Below are 22541 nucleotides of genomic sequence, written 5' to 3' on the forward strand. Positions count from 1 at the left end.
GGCCCGGATGTTAGAATAAATCTTTCAAAATAAAAGTCAAGATAAACACATAGCATCATGCAAGCACATTGGATAATATTGTACTACTATACATAAATAAATAACTGCGATGGCCTATATAAAACAGCATTGATATGTTCTTTCAGACAGACAGTGTCTCCAAGGTATCAAAAAAACTATAGAAATGAAAGCCCAGTGGATAACAAGTAACCAGGATTACAACCGATTGTTCACGTTTCTGTAATCCAAGTGCTGTGAACTGCTAAGCTACATTTAACCGCTGAAATTTATCTGTACTAAGCTACCATATTACATGGTGGACAAGTCAATGAAATAATATTGAACTTAAATGTTCATATTTTCTCAAGAAGTGTTTAACCGGTTGAGATCACACCCTAGTGCAAACAGTGCACACTTCCCTGATAGTTTGATTAGATGTTGCCTCGTGTTATCAGATAGATAGATAGATAGATAGATAGATAGATAGATAGATAGATAGATAGATAGATAGATAGATAGATAGATAGATAGATAGAAAGTAAACTTTTTTTAAATTAGTAAGTAAACTTTTGTAATTCATCAGTTGGTGCAAAGTTTATCAATTCCAGTTTGTTTGCATTACTGAATATGTGCATGTCATCACAGGCTTTAGAGCTCATTAGGTTTAGCAGTTATATAGTTTATGAATGGACACATGTAGATATGTTAAAAAACAAAACAAAAAAAAAGCTAAATGGTGCATTAAAAATATGTAAACTGTAAAATGCTGTAAAATGTATAGAGTTCAGTTAACCATAAAATATTGTGAAAAAAAAAACAAAACAAAACAAAAAAAACAAAACACTGTATTCTTCATCAAAATTACAAAACTGCATTATTTTGCCAAATGGTGAAAAAACAAAATTAGAACGAATGATTTAATCCCCTCTACAAGTTGTTCACTTTTTCAGTAAAAGTTTAAACACTATTTGGGAGAATATTATATAATTATGAAGAGGTTATGTTATGAAAAATGTTGGGAAACCTACTCAGACGTGTGTTCCTTAGAATAACATTTAATCAAACTATCAGGGAAGTGTGCATTGCAATGTTTGCACTCTGGTGTGATCGCGACGGGTTAAACACTTCTTGAGAAAATATGAACATTTAAGTTCAATATTATTTCATTGACTTGTCCACCATGTAATATGGCAGGTTAGTACGGATAAATTCACGTGGTTAAATGTAACTTAGCAGTTCACAGCACTTTGATTACAGAAATGTGAACAATCTGATGTAGTCCTGGTTACTTCTTATCCACTAGGCTAACAGGATAGTTTTTTAATACCTTGTAGTCAATGTCTGTCTGAAAAAAACATATCAATGCTGTTTTATAAGAGCCAACACAGTTATTTATGTATGTATAGTGTGATATTCAATGTGCTTGCATGTTGTTGCGTGTTTATCGTGGCTTTTTCTTTGAAAGATTTATTCTAACTTCCGGACCGCATGTTCATCTTTCTATTCTGAAGGGGGGAGGGGGGAAGGAATTACCAAAATCCAAAAAACGGTCAAGTTTTTAATTTTTATTTATTTTTTTTTTCACGTTTTTCGTATTTTGTTTCTGGGGATAGAAAAAGCAAATCGGTTCTGTTTTCTTTTTTCCAATTTTGATTGTAAAAAAACAAAAACACAACACAAACAAAAAAACAAACAGAAAAGCAGTGGTACTTCAATTTTTTCGTTGTTTTAAAATGAAAAAACGAATTGCCTAAACGTACACGGACCACCCTCACTCAGTTGTCTTTTCACTCTTTCAGAGGAAATCCCTCCAACTTTCATTAGCATGTGGAACCATAACTTGATATATTGCTCCTCAGGCTGAAAACATAAACTGCTTCATGCTGATTAAGGGACTCAGATGAACATTTTATTCTTAAAATAGAAATGACTCTAAATTGTGACTAATGCAACCGCGCGCACACACTGGACTCCGTGTAGCTCATCGTGGATTAGAGGTAAAACGGTGATGCGCTTCGTGTCATCCACAAAAGAGACGGCTAGGTCAACACTCCCAGAACATTTGGACCCTTCGTCCTCGGTCAGGTCTGCAACAACGCCACTATTGTACAACCAGAGATGCTGCTGCTGCTAATTCCCACTTCACAACAACTAAAGGACCTCCTGCTCCATAGAAACTAGAGTTAAATGCCAACTTTGTGAATCTAAATAACGTTCAACTTGATGCTATCCTGGCCGGTTTGTGTGTGACTTCCCTGCTAAACTAAAAGTCTACAAGCCTTCTTTGCTTCCTGAGGTGACAAGTCCACGTTTTACGGTGGAATATTAACTTTTAAGTCTGCTTTACAGGCATAAATGATCGAGGTTTTACATTCGTGCCCTCAGAGAGCGGAACGGAGTGGGACGGACTTGGATGTCAGTCAGAAGCTCCCGATGCTACCATAAAGATCCCAAAGGTTCACTGGAAAAATAAGACAACATGGCGAAGGTAAATACAAGCGATGTCTTTGTCGAGAATAAACGCGTTTTGTTGTGTACTTTTTTTCTTAAGGGGAATTTAATTTAGTGTGGAGCTGGAAGAGACGCGGGGACACATGGAGTCCAGCGTGTTTGTCAGGATGTTTTGGCTCATTATCAAACCGCAACCGTGCGCCGCAGAGTCGGATAGAAAGTATGTTTTCTCTCCGCTGACTGATTCTATATGTTAAATTATTAGTGAGATGATGCCACAGACACACCCCTACTCTGCAAAAGTTTTGTTAAAAAAAAGAAAAAAAAAGTGTTGGTGCCACGCGTTTTTCCACGTTATCTTCTTTAGGAACAGATCGTCCCAAAAGTACCCTGACAGGCTTGTTTCATCAGTAAAATACAGGCTTAACTTGTACAGTATTCCGTCATTAATTTAATCAGATTGAGGTCATTGCTGTCATCAGTTTTCTCTGAAGTTGCTCGTTATGTGAGGTTTCGATGACTAAAGTTAGATAAGAGAATAACAAAGCAAGTTCCATTTATATCACATGATTAAAAAAATCGTCTTAGTCTTATAAATGTTTAAAGTTTTTAAATATATACACAAATCATATTCTCATGCTTTGAGGACTGTAAACAATTGGACGTTTACATCCTTCCCACAACCAATATTTTCTGTTTTTATAGACAGAGAAGTGGTGTGTTTTTGTTGTGGGACTCTCCATTAAAGCAGGTCTAAGGCTTAAGAAGTTGTAACCCATCAGGATGCACCAGTCTCAGTATTTTCTGCAAGTATAAAGTGGCTGAATGAATCTGTGTGAAACTAACTGGAATTATTGTTATACAAAATAACTTGCAGTCCAGGATGGAGAAAATAAGTAAATGTTTCATTGTATATTTGATCTGATTATTGTTTTTTCCCTCCATAACTGAAGTGGTGAACATAGAAGAGTCCATCAGCAGGCCTACTACTAGATGTTTAGATTTTTATGAAACTGACAGCACTCATGTGTTAACACCTTCTCTTTAAAATGTTTTCATTTTGTTTAAAGTTAGATTATAAGAAGTTTGTGTAAAGTTATAACTTGATCAATCAATGCAGTGTTGAATTTTAAGTATTAGAAACTTACAACTAATTATTTTTATTAGTGATTAATTCTTTGAGCATTAAGTGGACTGCTTGAACTACTTCACAGTTCTTAATACCCAAACTGACTTCCTCAGATTTCCTGTATTTTCATAGATAATCAGTAATAAGGAAAATCTAAGAAGCCTGAACTGGGTACTGTTTGTCATTAAACAATGTATATGTATATGAAACATCGTGTTTGATAACGGATCCCATAATCTCAGTCTTTAAAATATTTAAAATGTACTCAAGGTGCATAAGTATTAGGAACACACACAAAACAAATAAAAACTATGCTAACAAGTGAGAGGATTTTCACCATTGTTGACCAAGAGTTAACCAAACATCAAATGCATGTTTCCCATCGGTTTAATTGTGCTAAGTCTTATCAGAAGCTTTAAATCTGTGAAACTTTAATTTCTGCTTTAATGATTAACCTGAGAATCTCATGACACTGACTAACCGGAGGACTGCAGCAGCTACATTCCTACCATCTGTAGGTGTTTTTCTTTTATTTTAGATAATTTAGTAAACAGTTAATTTATTGTGATACTGTTATATTTTTCTCTTTTAGAAAATATGTGGAACCAATTACCCAGTCAGCATCTGCTTCATAGTAGTGAATGAATTCTGTGAACGTTTCTCCTACTATGGCATGAAAGGTATGTAAAAACGTGCTCTGGATAACATGTGGTAATCCATGTAGGATAAAAGTTGTAGAGAAATCAAACTGAATTTATCTTCACCATGCTGAGTGAATAATGATGCAATGCTTGTTAAACTGGTCAAAAAGATCAGTCAAATAGGACAATTTATGCTATAATATTGATAAAAGATAGAGAAATACGTAGTTTTTTCACTCACATGACTCCAGTTATGCTCACAAGTTTGTTTTTAACACTATGACCACACACAGACAAACATACTGTGCAACAGCCCAGTTATCAGTTCAGTTCACACTGTTATAAATAAACTTCTGGTTTAAGTCCTGCAAACCATTACAGCAGAAGCCTGCTGAAATTAATTTAATAATCATGTGATAAATTTACTGTATCATCTAAAAATGTTCGAAAACAGGGAGAAGGCCTTTTCCTTGTGCAGCTATGCAGATACAGTAAAAAAAAAAGAGAAATCAAACGGCAGGAATACACATCCAGGCAAGCTAAAATTGTAGAATTCTTTAATAAAACTGAGGTTGGGAAGGAAACTCTAGGAACAAACAGGCTAAGAACAAATAAAGTTTAACAAAAGTCCAAGGAATCAAATGAATCAGTCCCACATGAATCAGAAATCAAATCAGCACTGACCAAACTCAGACTCAAACCAAGAAGGACAATCCATTTCAAGAAATAACAGGGAACAAATTTGCCTGTAAGTGACCCAAAAATCAATCTGAGCACAACATCTTTAAATATGTCCCAATTTCTCAAAATGCAATTTCCTCCTCTTGCACTAAAAAAGGTGAGGAGAGTGGCAGGCAGTGAACTTCTCTACTGAGACATATTAGCTTCTACTCAGCCAGCTTATCCTTGTGTTGTTGTTTGCAGCATTGCTGACCCTCTATTTCTACACCTACCTGAAATGGGACACGGATCTCTCCACTGCAATCTATCATGCCTTCAGCGGCCTGTGCTACTTCACTCCCATCTTGGGGGCTCTCATTGCTGACTCCTGGCTTGGAAAATTCAAGTGAGTGTGTGTGTGTGTCCTTCAGGATCACTTCACCCATATGCTAAAATAACATGAATGATTTAAGTCATTTGCATGACTGCTTGCTCCCAACAGGACCATCATCTACCTGTCCATTGTTTACGTGATCGGCCATGTGGTCAAATCGTTGGGAGCCATTCCCACTGTGGGAAACAAAGATGTGCACATGTAAGTTACCTGGAGCATGAAAGACAAAGACGCTGATTATTCCTGCTCATCATCCCACAGATGTTTGACGTTTAAACATCGATTTATGCTTAAATTTACATTAGTCAATGATATGCAAGTATCTGTAAAATATTTAAGCTATTAAACAGAAAGCAAAGAAAAATCCTCACATTTGAGTGAAACCAGAAAACTATGAGGATTTTGTTTGATACCAAAAAAAAAAAAAAAAGTCATGTTTTAAATATTTTACTTATGTCCACTTGCATCAGCAATCTGCTTGTCTTGTCGTCTCTGTCCAGTGCTCTGTCCATGTTAGGTCTGATCCTGATAGCTCTCGGCACGGGAGGAATCAAACCCTGCGTGGCAGCATTTGGAGGGGACCAGTTTGAGGAGGCTCATGTAAGCGTCAGCTCTTCTTCGTTTTGAGCTTGAAGACATGTTCTAGTTTATAGTGTTTATATTATCTATGTTAGACACAATGAGAGAGTTGAAGCAAGTCAACTAGACACTGGGCAGGTGTCACTTATCATCAACATTTTTAATCAGAACCTTTTTGGAAAAACAGAAAAATATTGGGTAATATTTCTAACTTGAAAAAACTTATAGAATTTACAATATTAAGAAAATAAACTAAAATAAGATGATCTATTCAACTTCTCCTAGAAGACACAATATTTTGACATAATAATAAATTTAATTCATAAGCAGCTTTCAAGACACTTAAAGACACTAAAACGTTAGCAATCCGAGGAGAACAATAATAAATTAAATGAACATGCAAGAAAAGAAATGAAGCACGTTTCAGATGTCTGATGACAAATAATTTCAAACGTCGGGAGCAGAGTGACCGAAAGCTCTGCTCTCCATTGTGCAGGACGCAGGTTTTCCTGCAGAACATCACATTGCATCTGAATTATCAATAAAAGAGCAATTTGACAGGATATGATGTGGGATATCCTGTACTGCTTCATGCCTGATTGGCCCATTTATCAGTCAAGATTTCATTGCCACCTGAGCAGAACTGAAGAAAAAAACATCCCAAGAATATTAAATAATTTCATATCAGATCTAGTTGTCTTATTGAAAATGGCAAATAATTAAAAAATTCAAAAATTTTTTTATGTATTTTGTAGAGCTGGTCAATTTATTATGTTAAAGTATTAACACCAAATCTCAAATCCTCGATGTTTAGTGTTATTTATTGACAGTTTAACTATTTTATCCCGTCTGATGTCTCAGAGTTTTTTGGTGACTCATTTACTTTACAAACTTTAATATGTCGTGTGTCCTACCTGCCTAGCACCAAACACCAGATGTTAAACATTTAGCCCCTTTGTTAAACATGACATTGATTTATGGTTATTAAACTAATCTGAAACCTTACAGGACTTTAAATGCAGAGAGATTAAAAACTTTATGCAACCCCTCATTGTTTTTATTGATTCACTTCAGACGAGCGAGAGGCAGAAATTCTTCTCCATTTTCTACATGTCGATCAATGCTGGAAGCCTCTTGTCAACTTTCATCACGCCCATATTGAGAGGTGAGGTTCATAAAGTTCAGCATGTTCAGTTCAACCTTTTAAGATTCCTGTGAGTAACCTCACCCTACTCCTGCAGGTGATGTGCAGTGTTTTGGTGGGGACTGCTATGCTCTGGCCTTCGGGGTTCCTGCAGCTTTGATGATTGTGGCTTTAGGTGAGTTTCAATAGCACCATCCAGTCTGATGTATTTGGAGGAGTTTCAGATATTTTCATTAATAGCACAAGCCATGCAGGTTCAGACTGATAACCAAAATTTTAAAAATAAAGAAAATAAAATGAAAGTGGTTCCCTGTTAATCGCGGGAGTTATGTTCTAAAAATAACCCACAATAGGAGAATTCTGTGAAGTAGTCAGCTTTATTTTTTACAATTATTAAAGATGTTTTAAGGCTGTAAAACCCCTCACTTCACACTTTATACACATATTCAGACATTAACATTTTCACACTTTTCTTGTTTAAACACCCTCAAAGTTCAAACCTCCGTAGAAAAATAAGTCCTGTATTATAGAATGAACACAGAACACAATGCGCTGTAAAAAAAAAACATGCAAAATTGCACAAAAAAAATCTGCGAAACTGCGAGGCCGCGAAAGGTGAACTGCGTTATAGTAAGGGACCACTGTAATCACTGATATTTTACCCTTTAGTCATACTAGTGAAAGAGTTTCAGTGACAGCAAAGGTGGGCTGTTGTACTGTTTCCTAAACCTCAGTATACACTCATTGGCTACTTAATCAGGTCCACCAACTGCCTTAATTCTTGGTGGCATAAATTGAACAAGCTGTTGGAAACATTCCTCAGAGATTTAGCTCCATATTGACATCATAGCACCACACAGTTGCTGCAGATTTTTCTGCTGCACATCCATGTTGAGAATCTCAAGGTGTAAATCCACCACGTCCCAAAGGTTCTCTATAAGACTGAGATCTGGTGGCTGTGGAGGCCATTGGAGTATAGTGAACTCATTGTCATGTTCAAGAAAGCAGCTGGAGATGATTTGAGCTTTGTGACATGGTCCATTATCCTGCTGGAAGTAGCCATCAGAAGATGACACACTGTGGTCATACATGGATGGATAGATGGATGGATGGATGGATGGATAGATCTATATGATTTCATGTTGTTTATGCCAAGTTCTGACTGTACCATCTGGATGTGGCAGCAGAAATGCTCACTCATCAGACCAGGCAACATCTTCTATTGTCTAGTTTGGTGAGTCTTTGCTAACTGTTGCCTCAGGTTTCTTGTTCTTAGCTGACAGAAGTGTCAGTGTGGCCTTTTGCTGCTGTAGACCATCTACGTCAAGGTTAACTTGTTGTGCATTCAGCGATAGAATTCTAGATACCTTGGTTGCAGTGAGTGGCTGAGCTACTGTTTCATTCATCTTAAACCAGATTGTCCATTCTCCTCTGACCTCTCACACCATCAAGGCATTTTTATCTGAACAGTTGTTGCTTACTGGATATTTTCTCTTTTTCAGACCATTCTCTGTAAACCCTAGAAATGGTTGTGTGTAAAAAAAATCCCAGTAGATCAGCAGTTTCTGAAATACTCAGACCAGTCTGTCTGGCACCAACAACCATGCAGCATTTGAAGTCTTCCCCTTTCTGATGCTCAGTTTGAACTTTAGTAAGTCCTCTTGAGTATGCCTACATGCCTAAATGCACCGAGTTGCTATCATGATTGGCTGATTATCTATTTGTGTCAACAAGGAATTGAACAGGTGTACCTAATAAAGTGACCAATGAGTATTTATTAAATGGAGTATGAATAAACTAGTTCCAGATGTTACATTTTCTCTGTTTTGTTTTAGCTACAACTAGATGGGTATAAAATACAGAAAGGAAAGCGACAATGGAGCGGTGCCTGTATGTATAATCTATTTCTCTTCACATTGTTCTAAAATGATCCCCCAGTGGTTTTTGCAGCTTTCAGATAGCCGTCAAATGATTTAAGCTGAGTTACGCTGACACATGCATGCATGCATATCGACGTATATGCATGCGACCTTCTCCATTTTAAGAAGCTTTGATTCACTCTACCATCTTTAGTTCAGGATTTTTATTCTTTATAACTTGATGGGACAGAATTGACCAGACAAAAGACGTTCTACTGTATATTCAGTGTCTTTGGACACCAAAAGCGTTTTATATCTGTTATTTTAAGGGTTTGAACAAGCATCCAAATGCACCGTTTTTTGACATTTTGAAATTGTCTATAATTTGGCAAAAGACATATTGATCCAAATTGCTGCATGTAAGCCTCAGTTCAGAATGACTTGTCTATGCAGACACTGTGTTTGTACTGGCCGGATGTCCTGTTAATCAACCCATCCACATATGTCCTGACAGTCCGTTTTCCTTGCCTCTGCTTCCCTGCCACCCCTGATCCCTATGGGATTCATGCATGGCTGACTGCTCATTGTGAAAAGAAACACTGTGTGTCAATATTAGGGAGGGCACGGACATATCGCAGCAAGGGTGAGATGAGGATAGGTTTTAGTGTTTAAAGCCTGAGGCTTGTTTGCAACATGTAAGCATGTGTTATTTATTCCAAAGCATTTTATAAGCCATAGAAAAAGAAGCCCCTTGTGACATGTGTTAGACACTGCTGCTTTCCCTCATGTTGTTTAGTGGAAACATTAAGACAAGCTGTCTCTAACGCACACTGTTATCTTCACCCCTCCTGATCCGCTCTAACTCCACATCCATCTTCCACAGTTGTGTTCATTGCCGGCAGCAGTATGTACAAGAGGAATCCTCCTCAGGGAAACATCTTGTTAAAAGTCTGCAAATGCATTGGTGTGAGTCATCTCCTACTTCTCCCACAATGGATCTGAAGATTTCATAGTGCAAACATATTGATTCATTGCTGTTTGTTGTTGAGAATTATTTTTGTGCACATAAAGGTATGAAATTTTTGCTTTGAGTCTATTAACTCTCTTAACTTCAACTACGATATTTTCAATTGCAGTTTGCCATCAAAAGACGCTGGAACAGCTCAAAGCATGACCCAAAGCGGAAGCACTGGTTGGACTGGGCTGATGAGAAGTACTCGGTAACAACACAGAACTCCTACTGTTAGCTCTTTTATGCTTAGATTTGCATCAAATGAGTTTGCACTAAAGATAAAGTTGAAGAAAGCTTCTTTGCACCTTTAAATGCAGCACAATGCATCCAGTTTGTGTGTTTGTGCCTCTACAGAAGCATCTGATTCAGGAGATTAAGATGGTTCTGCGGGTTCTGCTGCTCTACATCCCCCTGCCCATGTTCTGGGCTCTGTTTGATCAGCAGGTACAGGATCGGAAAGGACTCATGAGTAATGTACTAAAGTTGAACACTGTGGTTTTATAAGTGTGACCTAGAAGGCATTGATTATGGTACTAAATGTAAGAACAAGTGGAGGAAACATCATTTAAAATAAATTAGATACAGGTGAAATGCAACAGCTACTTCTCTAAGGGTTAACAACTTACTGATTTCTGTATACTAACTAATCCCATACCAAATAGTCAACCATCTTTGGCACAAATATGGACCTTGTTATGACCTCGGTAATCTAGGGTGTAAGGTCGATAACAAACCGGGCCCAATCCCGGTGGAGGAGGGCGGAGCCGAGGCTGCAGCTCCTGCCGGCGACTGACGAGGCACAGCTGTTCCCAATATTACGGCCTCAGGCTGGCAGGCTGGGGGCCGTAACAGACCTCATTAGCATTTTTTGTATGGCCAACATTTTGCCTTCAAGGATGGTGTTGACCAAGTGTGGCAGCCTAAACTCTGAATACAGCAGACACAGCCCACATCTTCATTTTATTTGAGCCTTTGAGCCACTTCTGGCCTTATTGACATGCTGTGACTAAAATTTGGCCCAGATAATTGTCTTTCAACCAAGTCATCCCAAAATAGTTACTAGTGGTGTAAATGAGCCTTTAGTGCCAAATGAAGGGCAAATTAGGCCTAAATGCATCTAAAACCATAGGATGACAAGTCCATGTGTCAAAAGAACAAAGTTGAACAGTTTCAGCAACACTTAATGGCTCAGCACAGTCCTCACAGTTCCTATGAAGAGTGAAGGTGTAAATAGACAACCTTCACACTATTATTGTAGTTGCATAGAAATTAGGAAGGAAAATGCTAACGGTAGTTCTTATCAGGAAACAGAAATAATCTCTACAAACTTCCTTAATGTATTAATGATGAATGCATAGATGCTCCAAATCTCCACACAGTATTGCCTCATAATAGTTGAAATGTATTAATAAAACTTCCACTAACTTGTGGCGTTAGAGACTGCACCGTTATTCAGGCAACTTGAAAAATATTTAAAAGTCAAACTACATCATCTCATTAGTGCATCCTCGTGTGAAAAATTTAAAATCATATTTAGCTTACACTGAACCTTCCTCAGCTATCCCTTAATTCATCACCAGAGTGCATGCATCACATATTTTAATAACAAATGTTTGCAAACTGACTCTACACATTTCTTCTCATGCATTATTGTTCCTATTTTAAAAGAAAATCTGGATAAAAGAAAAGAAAATCTGATCAAATCAGCTGCTCTAACATAACTACTATATTTCGTTACGTTTTAGGAGACAATCCACATTATGGATACTTGAAGAGGTTTCCCCATGGATCCTCATGGAATCTGCAGTTTGGTGCAGATGAGGAAATGTATCTCATGTGGAAACAACTAATTGACCCTCAGCTGTTCAGTGATATAAAGTTTGTGTTGCTCTGGCTGCATTTGTCCTTTACAGGCACCAAATAATCAAGTCTTGGAGCATTTTAAAGTTACATAAAGCTGAGAGGATGGTATTGGTGGCCCTTTGTTTTAACACTTTGGTTCAGACTCAAACATCTCCGCCATTACTCATTAAATGTAACTCTTGTTTTATGACCACATCTTTAAACAACCTGATCCCATTTCCACAAGACTCTTGAGCAGGATGAAGGAATCAGTGGAAATTATTAAAAGTTGGTACATAACTCTGTCTAAATCAACTGATTGTAGCTGTTGCAATTGTATAAATGACTTAAATGTAATTTATTTATATTTACTTTGTTGTGCAGCACAAAGATTTACAGACAGGAATAAGTAGAGTAAAAAAATGATTCATTTATTAATTTTTATTAAATCTAATCACAAAACATTCTTGACTCACATATATACAATCTAGTTTTAGATAATATTAATGGACTGGCTTTACTGTCCTGAGTAATAAATCAAGTATCATCCCTAAGAATTTGTACACGCTGTACACGACCAGCCTCCTCCTTAGCACAAGGTTAAGGGCTTGTTGCACAGCTCTTACAAAATCCATATAACTATTTATCTTTTCTTCTGGCCATCACTTAAAACAGGCGTCTGATTATGGGAAACCTCAAAGCCACATTCAACATTCCTGATTTTCCTTTCCCCACCAACTTATTCTTTCAATTGATTGAAGAAAAAAAAAAAAGTCAGAAAAAGCAAACAAATCTATAAATTCTTTGGAAGGCATTACAGATCTTTTACCAGTTCATTATTCTCTCAAGGATTGCAAAGAAAAACAATCAGATGTGGTTAAAAGGTCATTCTGCTTATGCAACAGGGAATCTGCTTCCTGAAATTTTCTAATATATACTTTTCTAATTACAGGGTTCCCGCTGGACACTTCAAGCCACAAGGATGAACATGGCTTTTGTAAGAGACTCCTCAATGTTTGCAACGTCTTGGTATCAAAATCACCATGACATTGAAAAATGCTGATGGCATGTTTGCGTTTTGATATCAGTGGGTGGATTTAGATTTTGATCTGATTGTGCAAACTGTCCTGTAAAGCATGTCTTAGCTTTGTTAGGGTGTTGCTGCAATTTGTCAATTTGCTCCAATAAATCTTAGTTTATGGTTTTGATAAATCATGCTCTCATAGTGTTTGGATTTAATAAGTTAAAGTTTAAGTGGCTGTCTGTGCTTTGTCCTTTTTTATCACAGGGAGACTCCTTCAGCATTAAGCCTGACCAGATCCAGGTATGTCCAACTCGTTCAGCTGCCGTCCTCTTTGTTAATTACACGGCAGTCATTTTGATCAAATCTTCTGGTTTTACACATTAAATTATTTTTTTCAACACTTTAGCTCCCATCAGTGTTGCGCAACACCTGTGTGTCCTCTGTGCAGCAACTTCCAACGTATCAATGAAGTAGAGGTCACTTAAAGTCACTTTATTACTGGACTCTCTGATTTATTTATTTATTTTTGCTTTAAAGGACCCTTATATTCATATCCAACAGGGCTAGGTGCAAATATAACTTTCAGGTGCTACTAGGAAGTGTTCAAGAGCAACACAGAGTTTGCACATGGTGGGAAGTGTCAGTAAATCTACCCCAGGGATCTTCAATTCAATAATCAATTAAATTTAAGAGAAAGCAGATGTTTTAGTACCTTATAAAAATTGATTATTATTCAGTTTTTCTGCAGTGCTGTTAAAAAAAGCTGCAAACTACAACTTGCTACACACTATGCTTATAAATGCTTAGATGCATAATTAACCCTTTAGGCCTCTTGCCTATTTATATTTTGCATCTCCATAATGAAATGAGAATATATCTGCAACCACAAGGTCTATCTGAATATTTGGAGTCATAATGAAGGGAATACTTGTAGAATGTTAAGATATCAGTATATGTGTTACTGGTAAAGAATAAATTAAGATGGCACATAGCAGAAATTAAAAACTTTTAGGTTCACCCAAAAACCCTTTTAGGATGTATATGAATATTTCTTCGGGATGGTTCAGCTGTTGCTCTAAACCTCCATCAAATCATGGTACACTATGTAAACATTATCTCTACCAAGGCCAACTATAATAAAGTGAACTGCAGACAGTTTATGCAAGGTCTCCAAAATGGATATTTTAGCACAGTTTTGCACATTTTTGCATCTGTTCTTCATTAGTTTTAAAAGATGAAGATAATTGACCTCAGTAAGCTTTATTGCATACTGCCATCAGATTGGTGAGAAAAAAGCTGGTCAGGAGTTCATCTGCAACATAATGAGACAACAAGAGCATACTGTAATTAAATATTTGTATGAAATATAAATTACAAATATTCAAATTAGTTATATTACAAATTAGAAATATTCATTACATAAAGAGATTGGGCTGTTTTGGACTGATTTCATCGTTTTGTAATTTGACTTATTAAATTGTATCCTAGTGGCTTAAAATGCCACGTTGTCCATTTACATAAACTAAACTGAGTTGACTTCACAGCAGACTTGAAATGATAGAAGAAAGAATTCTGTGTCATAACCAGTTTAATTTTCAATGGAAAATAAAACTTTTTTTTTACTAAATGTTCATGGGGGGGTTACAGTTTACTTTTGCACTATTTAGGTTTATGTGAATTCACTCATTAAATTTCATAAAAACTGAAAAAGTGGTTCTGTTCTGAAACTTTTGAACGGTGTTGCTACAGCCACTGGCATCATGTGACCAGTCCAGTAGTGATAAATGTTAATCATGTACTTGTCTGTAATTGTAGAAGTTAGTGTTTTCTTAAAACTGGAGAACCATATTTAAAAAACATCCATTTTCTGACATGGGCCAGGTTGACTCTTTTTCCCTTGTTCTCAATGGGGGTTTGTGAGACTACTGATGCATGAAAAAATCTGCAACCAGAGATTTTACTTCTATGTTCATGTTTTAACATGCACAATAAATATCATGTAACCCAGTACAGACGACGGATGTTTTACAGGGTTAAATGATCCTGTTATTCTCATGTCAACACTTTTACGACTACTTATCTCCACCATCATGTCATTTTTTTATGATATGCTGAATAAAATCTAATCTTTCTTTCTTTAACCTTTATGATTTTACGAGTTTTACTGAGTGTTTATGGAGTCATTTTAAAAGTTTTCTTTCCTGCTGTGTAGATGCTGAACCCTCTGCTGATCCTCCTCTTTGTGCCCATCTTTGACCTTGTTATATATCCACTTGTTGGCCTTTGCAGGATCAAAATCACGTGAGTAAAAGCTTGTTGTTTTGGATACTCCCATCTTTATGAATATGGTGAACATTTAGGAGGCCTGTTAACTAGAAAAGTGATTCATATGACCTTGCATATATGTGCCAGGGATACACCTTAAAGAATAGCTTATTCAATTTTAACTTTTTTTTTTTTTTTTTAGGGAATTTATTGAAAAACACTTTTTTTTTTTTTTTTTTTTTTTTTTTTGTAAATGAGAGCATAAAAATGTTTTTCCCCTATGTCAAAGAGAAGTGGGAAAGAGAAGGGAAATTAAAAATTACAGAGGAAAGTTGGGGACACATATGTCAGGTGCAATGGGTCACCACGGGGTCGAATATTTGGCGGGAATTCTGCTGGAAAAATATTATGAGATATTTCATCACACCAGCTCAGAAAAGGTATCGGGGCGCGGGCGACGCCTGTTGGAGATGTGGAAGAGTGAGGGCCAATCATTTTCATGTCTTTTGGGATTGTCAAGTTATCCACCCTTACTGGTCCGAGGTCCACAATCACCTGCAAAATGGGTTTTTGACTGTTCTCCCCCTGACATTTGAAAATATGTATCTGGGTGCTATGGTGATGGATGACTTCAAAGACAAGAGATTGCTCTATATTCTGTTGGCAGCCAGTAAAAAGGCCATTACGAGAAAATGGCTCAGACACGAACCACCAACAATTGAGGACTGGATTAACATTATACAAGAGATTTATATGATGGAAAAACTGTCTTTTTTCCTCAGAGTACAGAGAGATTCTTTCTATAGAATATGGTCAAAATGGACTGAATATGTCAAGCCTGTTAGATCTGACTTTCGTTGAAAGCCGCCCTGATGGGTTGGTACTAATGACACTCTGATCATTTTTTCTTTTTTCTTCCTTTTCATGTGTAATACTCGATCAAGCAAGCGGTTCCCCCACCCATTTGTTCTTACGTTTCCCTTGTTAAGCTCAAAATGGAAAGGCAAAAGAAATGTTAAACATTGTATACTTGAATGTAACGTGGAAATTGCTTTTTCAATAAAAAATGTAAATTTAAAAAAAAAAAAAAAAAAAAAATGTTTTTCCCATTAAAGGTGATGCATTTAGCTTAGTGCAAGTTTGGACATTTAGGCGATATTGCACGTGTGTGCACTCTTGCTTTGACAGTCATTAACTCTCTCTGCCTTCAGGCCTTTAAGGAAGATGGCTGCAGGGATGATTTTTGCAGCTCTTGCCTTCGGAGCAGCCACACTGGTGGAGGTGAACGTCGTGGTAGGTTTGAGAACCAAATCATAAATCTTGTAATTTTCCACAGAAAAACGCAAATAATTTCCTTACTTATACACATTTACTGTCATTTAAATACACATGTCACACACTTCCAACCATTTTCTGACCTAGAAATTAGCAGTTATGATCTGTTGTGTTATGAAAACTGTCATGAAGCCCCAAATTTTGAAGAACGATAGAAAATAGAAAAAAAATAATAGAAAAAAAAAAATCACACAAATCCCAAAGCCAGAATGCTGGACTGTCGAAAGAAACTAATTATATACCCTACATGACTGGTGATTCCATAATTCATGCCAGCCATTTACATTAGTAAATTAATGTGTTCTTCATCTTCTCCATGATAAATATTATTTACAGTATTTATAGTGTCAGAAAAACATCCTGAAAAAGTTGTGTTCTATAATATTGGTGCTGTATTGTCCCTCTCTGTCTGCTAGAAAACGGTGGTGAATCCTGCACCTGAAGAGATGTCTCTGCTGCAGGTTATTAACGTGGCTGAAAGAGATGTCAGTGTGAAAATCCACGACAGTAACCTGTTTCCAGATCAGATCCCACACCTTCAGGTAACCAGAAAGGAGGAGAAAACAACTTTTTATACTACTAACTGTCTATTATAGAATATCTACCCACTCAATGCCAGGTGGTTTTAACGTGTGGTTGTTCTGTGGTTTTGGTGTGCTTTAAAAAAGAAAACAAACAGGAATCTCTCACCCTGGTCCTTGAGTTCTGCAGGTTTTATGTGAATTTGAATCAGGTGTGTTGATGCTGGTACAAATCTAAAACCTGCAGGACGGTGGTCCTCGAAGAGCGGAGTTTGAGATCCCTGTCCTAAAAACAAGTCAGGATTCTACACTATTTCTCAGAGCTCTAGGATGAGTGTTTGGCGGTGTGCATTGGCGTTGCCGCTGGGTCACCTTAACTTCACTTTACCAGGAAATGTGTCACTGAGAATAAAAGTTTGTTTTTTCAGGAGTGTGCTCTGACCTGTCAGAACACTGACATTATAAATCCTATTAAGCAAATTTTTAATAGAAGTTTTTCATTAAAAAATCTGAAGTAAAAACACGAAAGAGCTCATTTAGATCAGATCAGAAAAATAATGTTCAAATCAACAATCAGTGTATTGTCATAAAAATCTCTCATCTGCTTAACTTACGAACAACCAACCATGAACACTACAAATGCTGCAGAGGAGCACAAACATGTCTTTTGTATCTAAATATTAAAATCATATACATACTGTTTTTATTTGGCTTGTTTTGTCAGAAATGTTTCATTTGAGGATTATATGGTTTCATTTGCAAATTTTAACATAAACCAGAACATCAGTTCCCTTGTGTCTTTGTTGCAGGACCCTCCTAAATATGAGATGCTTTCGCTCGAGGCTCCCATCAAAGAACTGAACATTGAAGTCACCTCCGGTGGAAACACGTATATGTGCACCGAGGTGTTTAAACAAGAAGAAGCCTACAGTCTCGTCATATACAATGAAAGTACTGGAATTAAGTGCAAATTGGTGAGTGTCCCTAAAAAAATAGAGTGCACGTATTTGGTGTTTTAGATGAGACTGACCAATTAAGGGATAAATAAGCAAAAGTCTTGAAACCTTAATACCAAAGTCTTTGTCAACATTATATCCGATAAAGACTAGAATGATGTTTTTTTAAGTTGTCCAGTTGGGTGTGAAATGTATCTAATATCTATAGTGCATGTCAACATTTGAAACAAGTTTTTTTTTTTTTTTACTAAAACCGAACTCAAGTGGCTTTACAGCCTTTTCCACACGTATTTCACATCACCTGTTTTTTGTTTTTGTTGGTTTTTTTATGCAAGTGTAACATCAACCAGGCTGCATCATGTTGTAATATTCAAATTTAGCTTGGAACTACTGTATATTTTCCACAATCATATAGAAAATGGATATTTTTTTTAAGGAAGGGTAAAATTTTAAGAAAAAGCCCCTCAATTTAATAATAATAATTACAAAAAAATACAAAAATAAAAAAAACATAAATTTACATTAAGTTAGCTTTTTTTTCTTTAAAGGCACCACAAAAATGTTTACTTTGCAAGGTTCATTCAGCATCATACACTGCATGATGCTGCACACATTAGTGAGGAGGTACAGCAGCATCACGTCGTGCAAATCGTATCTGTTTTGAACAGATCAACTCACAGCTGTGTCCTCATAGCCTGTAGGTTTATATGATGATTTAGTTTTTCATTGTTTAAATGTAATATTTAAAGACATGTTAAATGTGGCTAGGTTAATGCAACCTTAAAAAGTGAAGTGACGCCACTCAACCCAATTTTGGGATTTATTTTCCTGCCACTTTTAATCTGAGATTATACATGGATGAAGTTGGAATCATTTTGTTTGTAGAAACATTTTTCTTTTAGTCATATTTCTACATACTACTTTGACCCAGTAAATTAAAAGAGGTAAAAATTAACAAAAATTCCAACTTTATGGGGGCGATTCTCAATAAGTCTATTTTCTGTTTACCTTCAGTCGCACTGATGACTTAGACTAGTAACACTCAGAGAAGAAAGCAGAGAGAGAACATTTAGTTTTCTTGTTGCCAGACATAAAATACTACACAAATTTTTATTTTTTTTTAAATCTGAGACTAAGATTTTTAAAACTTTCTACTGTGACCCTGCTATGGTGCCAAGACATGACTTCCACAGTTTTTAATCATGGTTACAGATTTTAATCAGATTTGACTTAAAACTTGAAAACAAAAAAAAACACTTCATTACTTGCGACATTTCAAAACATTTAAGTACTCAGAATAATCTTGTTCCAACTTAGACCCTGAAGCAGGAGAGAAATACAGCAGTCTTTGTTCTGTGTTGGTGTAGATCCCCTCACTCTCAGTAAGAATGGAATGAGAAAATAGTTTTTCATGGGCTCAGAAGAAACATTATACATTGACAACTAACTAGTATTTAACCAAAATCTGAAAGGATAACGAAAACTGGTTCAGAGAACAATCTTAAAAACTAATATCAATGTCAGCAACTGTGAAATATATATATACATATATTTCTTTGATCATTCAGGTGGAGGACTACATAACAAAAAATGAAGATGGGAATCCTAATGTGCGGTAAAAATGCATTTAATATTACAGATTACAGCTGAGCTTTTTACTAGAAGAAACATCTTAAAGTACATTTATTCATTTCTGCTTTGAATGGGGGTGGCTCTTGGGTTCTCCTGTTTTAAATTTAACAGGTTCTTAAACACTCGACCGGAAACCATAAAAGTAACGGTTGGAGACGAGGATTTCCTGGTGCCCCCTGCTTACAGCATGTCCAATAACAAGAGTGTGGGTCGGGGAGAGTGAGTACACCTGAAAATCCTGGAACCACTGATGTGGACACATAATTAACTCAAGATGAAAATCACATGTTAAATAATATGGCTGACAGTTTAACTCAGAATGTTTTATGCTCTTATATGGCAAAGAAATTAATTATTTCAGGTTTAAATAAAGAGATATTGTACTTTATTTTGAATTAAGATTCATTTTAATGTAAATTAAATTAAGTGTCTGTATGCTGACATGAAAAGATACAAATATCAAGTGTGATTTATGACAAGAAACAAACTGGGAGTTCACTTAAAAAGAACATAATTCTTTCACTCTTATGTGAAATGTATCATGTAAATAATCAACTCACTAAATGTGGGTTTGGTTGTAACTCACTTTTAATGTAGGTTCATGGTTTGCCGATGAAATGCATTGTTTATTCTCCCTGACACACTGCCATCCTTTGTGTAGATACTCAGCATACAGCTGCATCTTACCATCAGAAAACTGCTCAACAATCAACCTGGGCCTGCTGGACTTTGGAGCCTCCTACACTTTTGTTCTGATGGAGGTCAGGATACTTCATGTGAAATTATGGTTTTATTGAACTTGATCTTACCAGTTGCACAGCATGACAGACCCATCTCTGTGTGCTTTGTCAGGAATCAAGTAAAATTGTGGCTGAAAAGATGGAAGATGTGAGAGCCAACAATGTGCACATTGCCTGGCAGATCCCCCAGTATGCCCTCATAACTGCTGGAGAGGTCATGTTCTCCATCACGGGCCTGGAGTTCTCCTACTCACAGGTTTGCCATGATACACTACATTTTCTCTGCATCAGCATTGATTCTCCACTAACAGTTTAGAGTTAAACCCCATATGTAAGCATGAAAGTGTTTCCTTCTTTAATAAGGACAGTAGTTTTAACCTGGGATTCATTTGTATTACATTAATCCAGTCTACAAAGGACAAAATGTTTGGCAAAAAGCTAAACAGATATCACGATTTTTACATTTTTTTTAAACTACAAAACAGCACATTGTTACAAAATTGCCCAAATCCAGGAGCTCTTCTTTTGTAGTCTTTGTCAGCATAAAGTTTCACATAAAAACTATTTCACATGCCAAACTGGAGACTATCGATAAGAGGAACATAAAAGTAAAACGGGAGTCACAACAGAGCTGTATGAGAGCATCAGATATACTTTATTTTCAAATAAATAATTCTTAAAGATGCCAGAACATTTCTTCACATAGTTGCTTAAAGTGTTGGTTATGTTAGCGAGAAGTGTCATTGCTACAAAACTGCTCCCTCTTTTATAATGACATGGATTTTAGAAGTACCAAAAATCCCAGCTGACGACAGCCGAGGAGCTCAGCATCAGAGCATCTTTTTTATCTGGTTTGATAGTCAAAACACTGGCTTTCATAAGATTAAAGAACCCCAATGAATATGATACGCAGGTCTGAGAATGTTGCCTTTTCCTTAAGATTCCCTGTTGACCTGCCAACAAAAAGACAAATACTTTTAACAAAGATCATATTTAAGACGCAGTAATCCCTTCACATTAAAACCTAAGTGACTGCACAAAAGAGCAGGGCTATTTGTTCTTCATACACTTAACAAACACTAAAACTAAACTCCTTTCATGCTTTCAGGCTCCAAACAGCATGAAGTCAGTCTTGCAGGCCGGCTGGCTGCTCACAGTCGCATTTGGAAATGTGATAGTGCTTATTGTGGCTGAGGGGGCGGGACTGGAACAGGTACTGGAGTGGAAAAAAACTTAATAGTCAACAAATTCTTTTTATACTAATATCTTTCACTATGTTCTCAGTGGAAAGAGTTCCTGCTGTTTACCGGTCTGTTGCTGGGCGTCTGCATCATCTTCTCCATCATGACATGCTTCTACACCTACGTGGACCCTGAGGAGCTGAACAAGATTTACTCTGAGAAAGAGGAAGATGACAGCGACAGCATCAAGAAGAAAAACAAAGACATACAACTGAACAAAACAGGGAAGATTACCAGAATGTAATCTCACCACAACGCCTGCTTTGTTTGTATTTTAAAGTTATTTTTGTGCAAAAATAAAGCAAAAAGATGTGGTCATGTGACATATTTAGTAGTTTTCACTGTCCAGCATATCAACATACCTTGACGGTTCATTTTGTGGTTTGTAACACTTTAATCACATCAGTTTAACTGATCGGGAAGCACAAGAATTTATTTTGTGAATGACACTGAAAACGTTAAATATTTTAGTGATTTCTATCTGGATGATCAGTAGTAGTATTATAGATGGTATCGTTTATAATCTGTACATATTTATTCATTATTAACTATGTCAACATGCTGTGTTTTCTATGATATCACAAATTAATCATAACCTGTCTTTGACAGTCTACAACATCCAAGACCATGCTTTGGTGTTATTTTCAGAAAAAAATCATCTGATCTAACATTACCTTAAAAAACCCAAACATCACAAAAGACCAGAAAAGTTTACGGTGAGCAAATATAACCCGAGTCTGACGATATAACCTTATGAAAAATATCATAGATTTGCCATATTGCAGTATTAAAATATAAGTTAAAATATCTCAATGTAATGTATTTTTAACATCTAGGGCACATCTATTATATCTATTAATTTGAAACTTAAACAAATATTCCAAATACCTTGAGCTTACAAAATATTTTATTTAAACGTAAGTACAAATACTAAGAATAATAAAATGCTTTATTTTTCATGAGCTCAAACAGGGTGAAGTACGGATACATGTTTGATGGTGCTTTGTCAACATATTGAGTGATTTCTGTTCAAGGAAAAGTATAAATCATGCTGCTCATAAAATCCTGTAAATAAAGTGTGACTGTGATGCTTTCATGTGTTTTGTTTGGTTGCTA

The 22541-nt window shown here is 36.3% G+C and overlaps 1 protein-coding gene across 1 annotated transcript; it reads left to right on the top strand.

The window, feature by feature from the left end:
- The first annotated feature begins 1818 nt into the window (after positions 1 to 1818).
- Positions 1819 to 22513, top strand: slc15a2 (solute carrier family 15 member 2). The gene is made up of 23 exons (XM_042002455.1): positions 1819 to 2296; positions 2386 to 2488; positions 4173 to 4260; positions 5146 to 5287; positions 5384 to 5476; positions 5776 to 5875; positions 6929 to 7019; positions 7096 to 7173; positions 9741 to 9823; positions 9994 to 10077; positions 10224 to 10313; positions 12664 to 12708; positions 13000 to 13035; positions 14948 to 15036; positions 16212 to 16293; positions 16752 to 16877; positions 17666 to 17830; positions 19381 to 19427; positions 19556 to 19663; positions 20106 to 20205; positions 20297 to 20440; positions 21293 to 21397; positions 21469 to 22513. The coding sequence occupies exons 2-23, from the start codon at positions 2480 to 2482 to the stop codon at positions 21667 to 21669; spliced, it is 2106 nt and encodes a 701-aa protein (XP_041858389.1). The 5' UTR covers positions 1819 to 2296; positions 2386 to 2479; the 3' UTR covers positions 21670 to 22513.
- Positions 22514 to 22541: the final 28 nt, after the last annotated feature.

The sequence above is a fragment of the Melanotaenia boesemani genome, chromosome 12, assembly GCF_017639745.1.
Source record: "Melanotaenia boesemani isolate fMelBoe1 chromosome 12, fMelBoe1.pri, whole genome shotgun sequence".
Classification (NCBI taxonomy): domain Eukaryota; kingdom Metazoa; phylum Chordata; class Actinopteri; order Atheriniformes; family Melanotaeniidae; genus Melanotaenia; species Melanotaenia boesemani.

Bases quoted from the DNA above. Each gene is read 5' to 3' on its own strand.
- slc15a2 (XM_042002455.1), top strand. The intron at 19,664-20,105 runs GTGAGTACACCT...TCCTTTGTGTAG, and splicing joins AAGAGTGTGGGTCGGGGAGA to ATACTCAGCATACAGCTGCA. The intron at 20,441-21,292 runs GTTTGCCATGAT...TCATGCTTTCAG, and splicing joins TGGAGTTCTCCTACTCACAG to GCTCCAAACAGCATGAAGTC.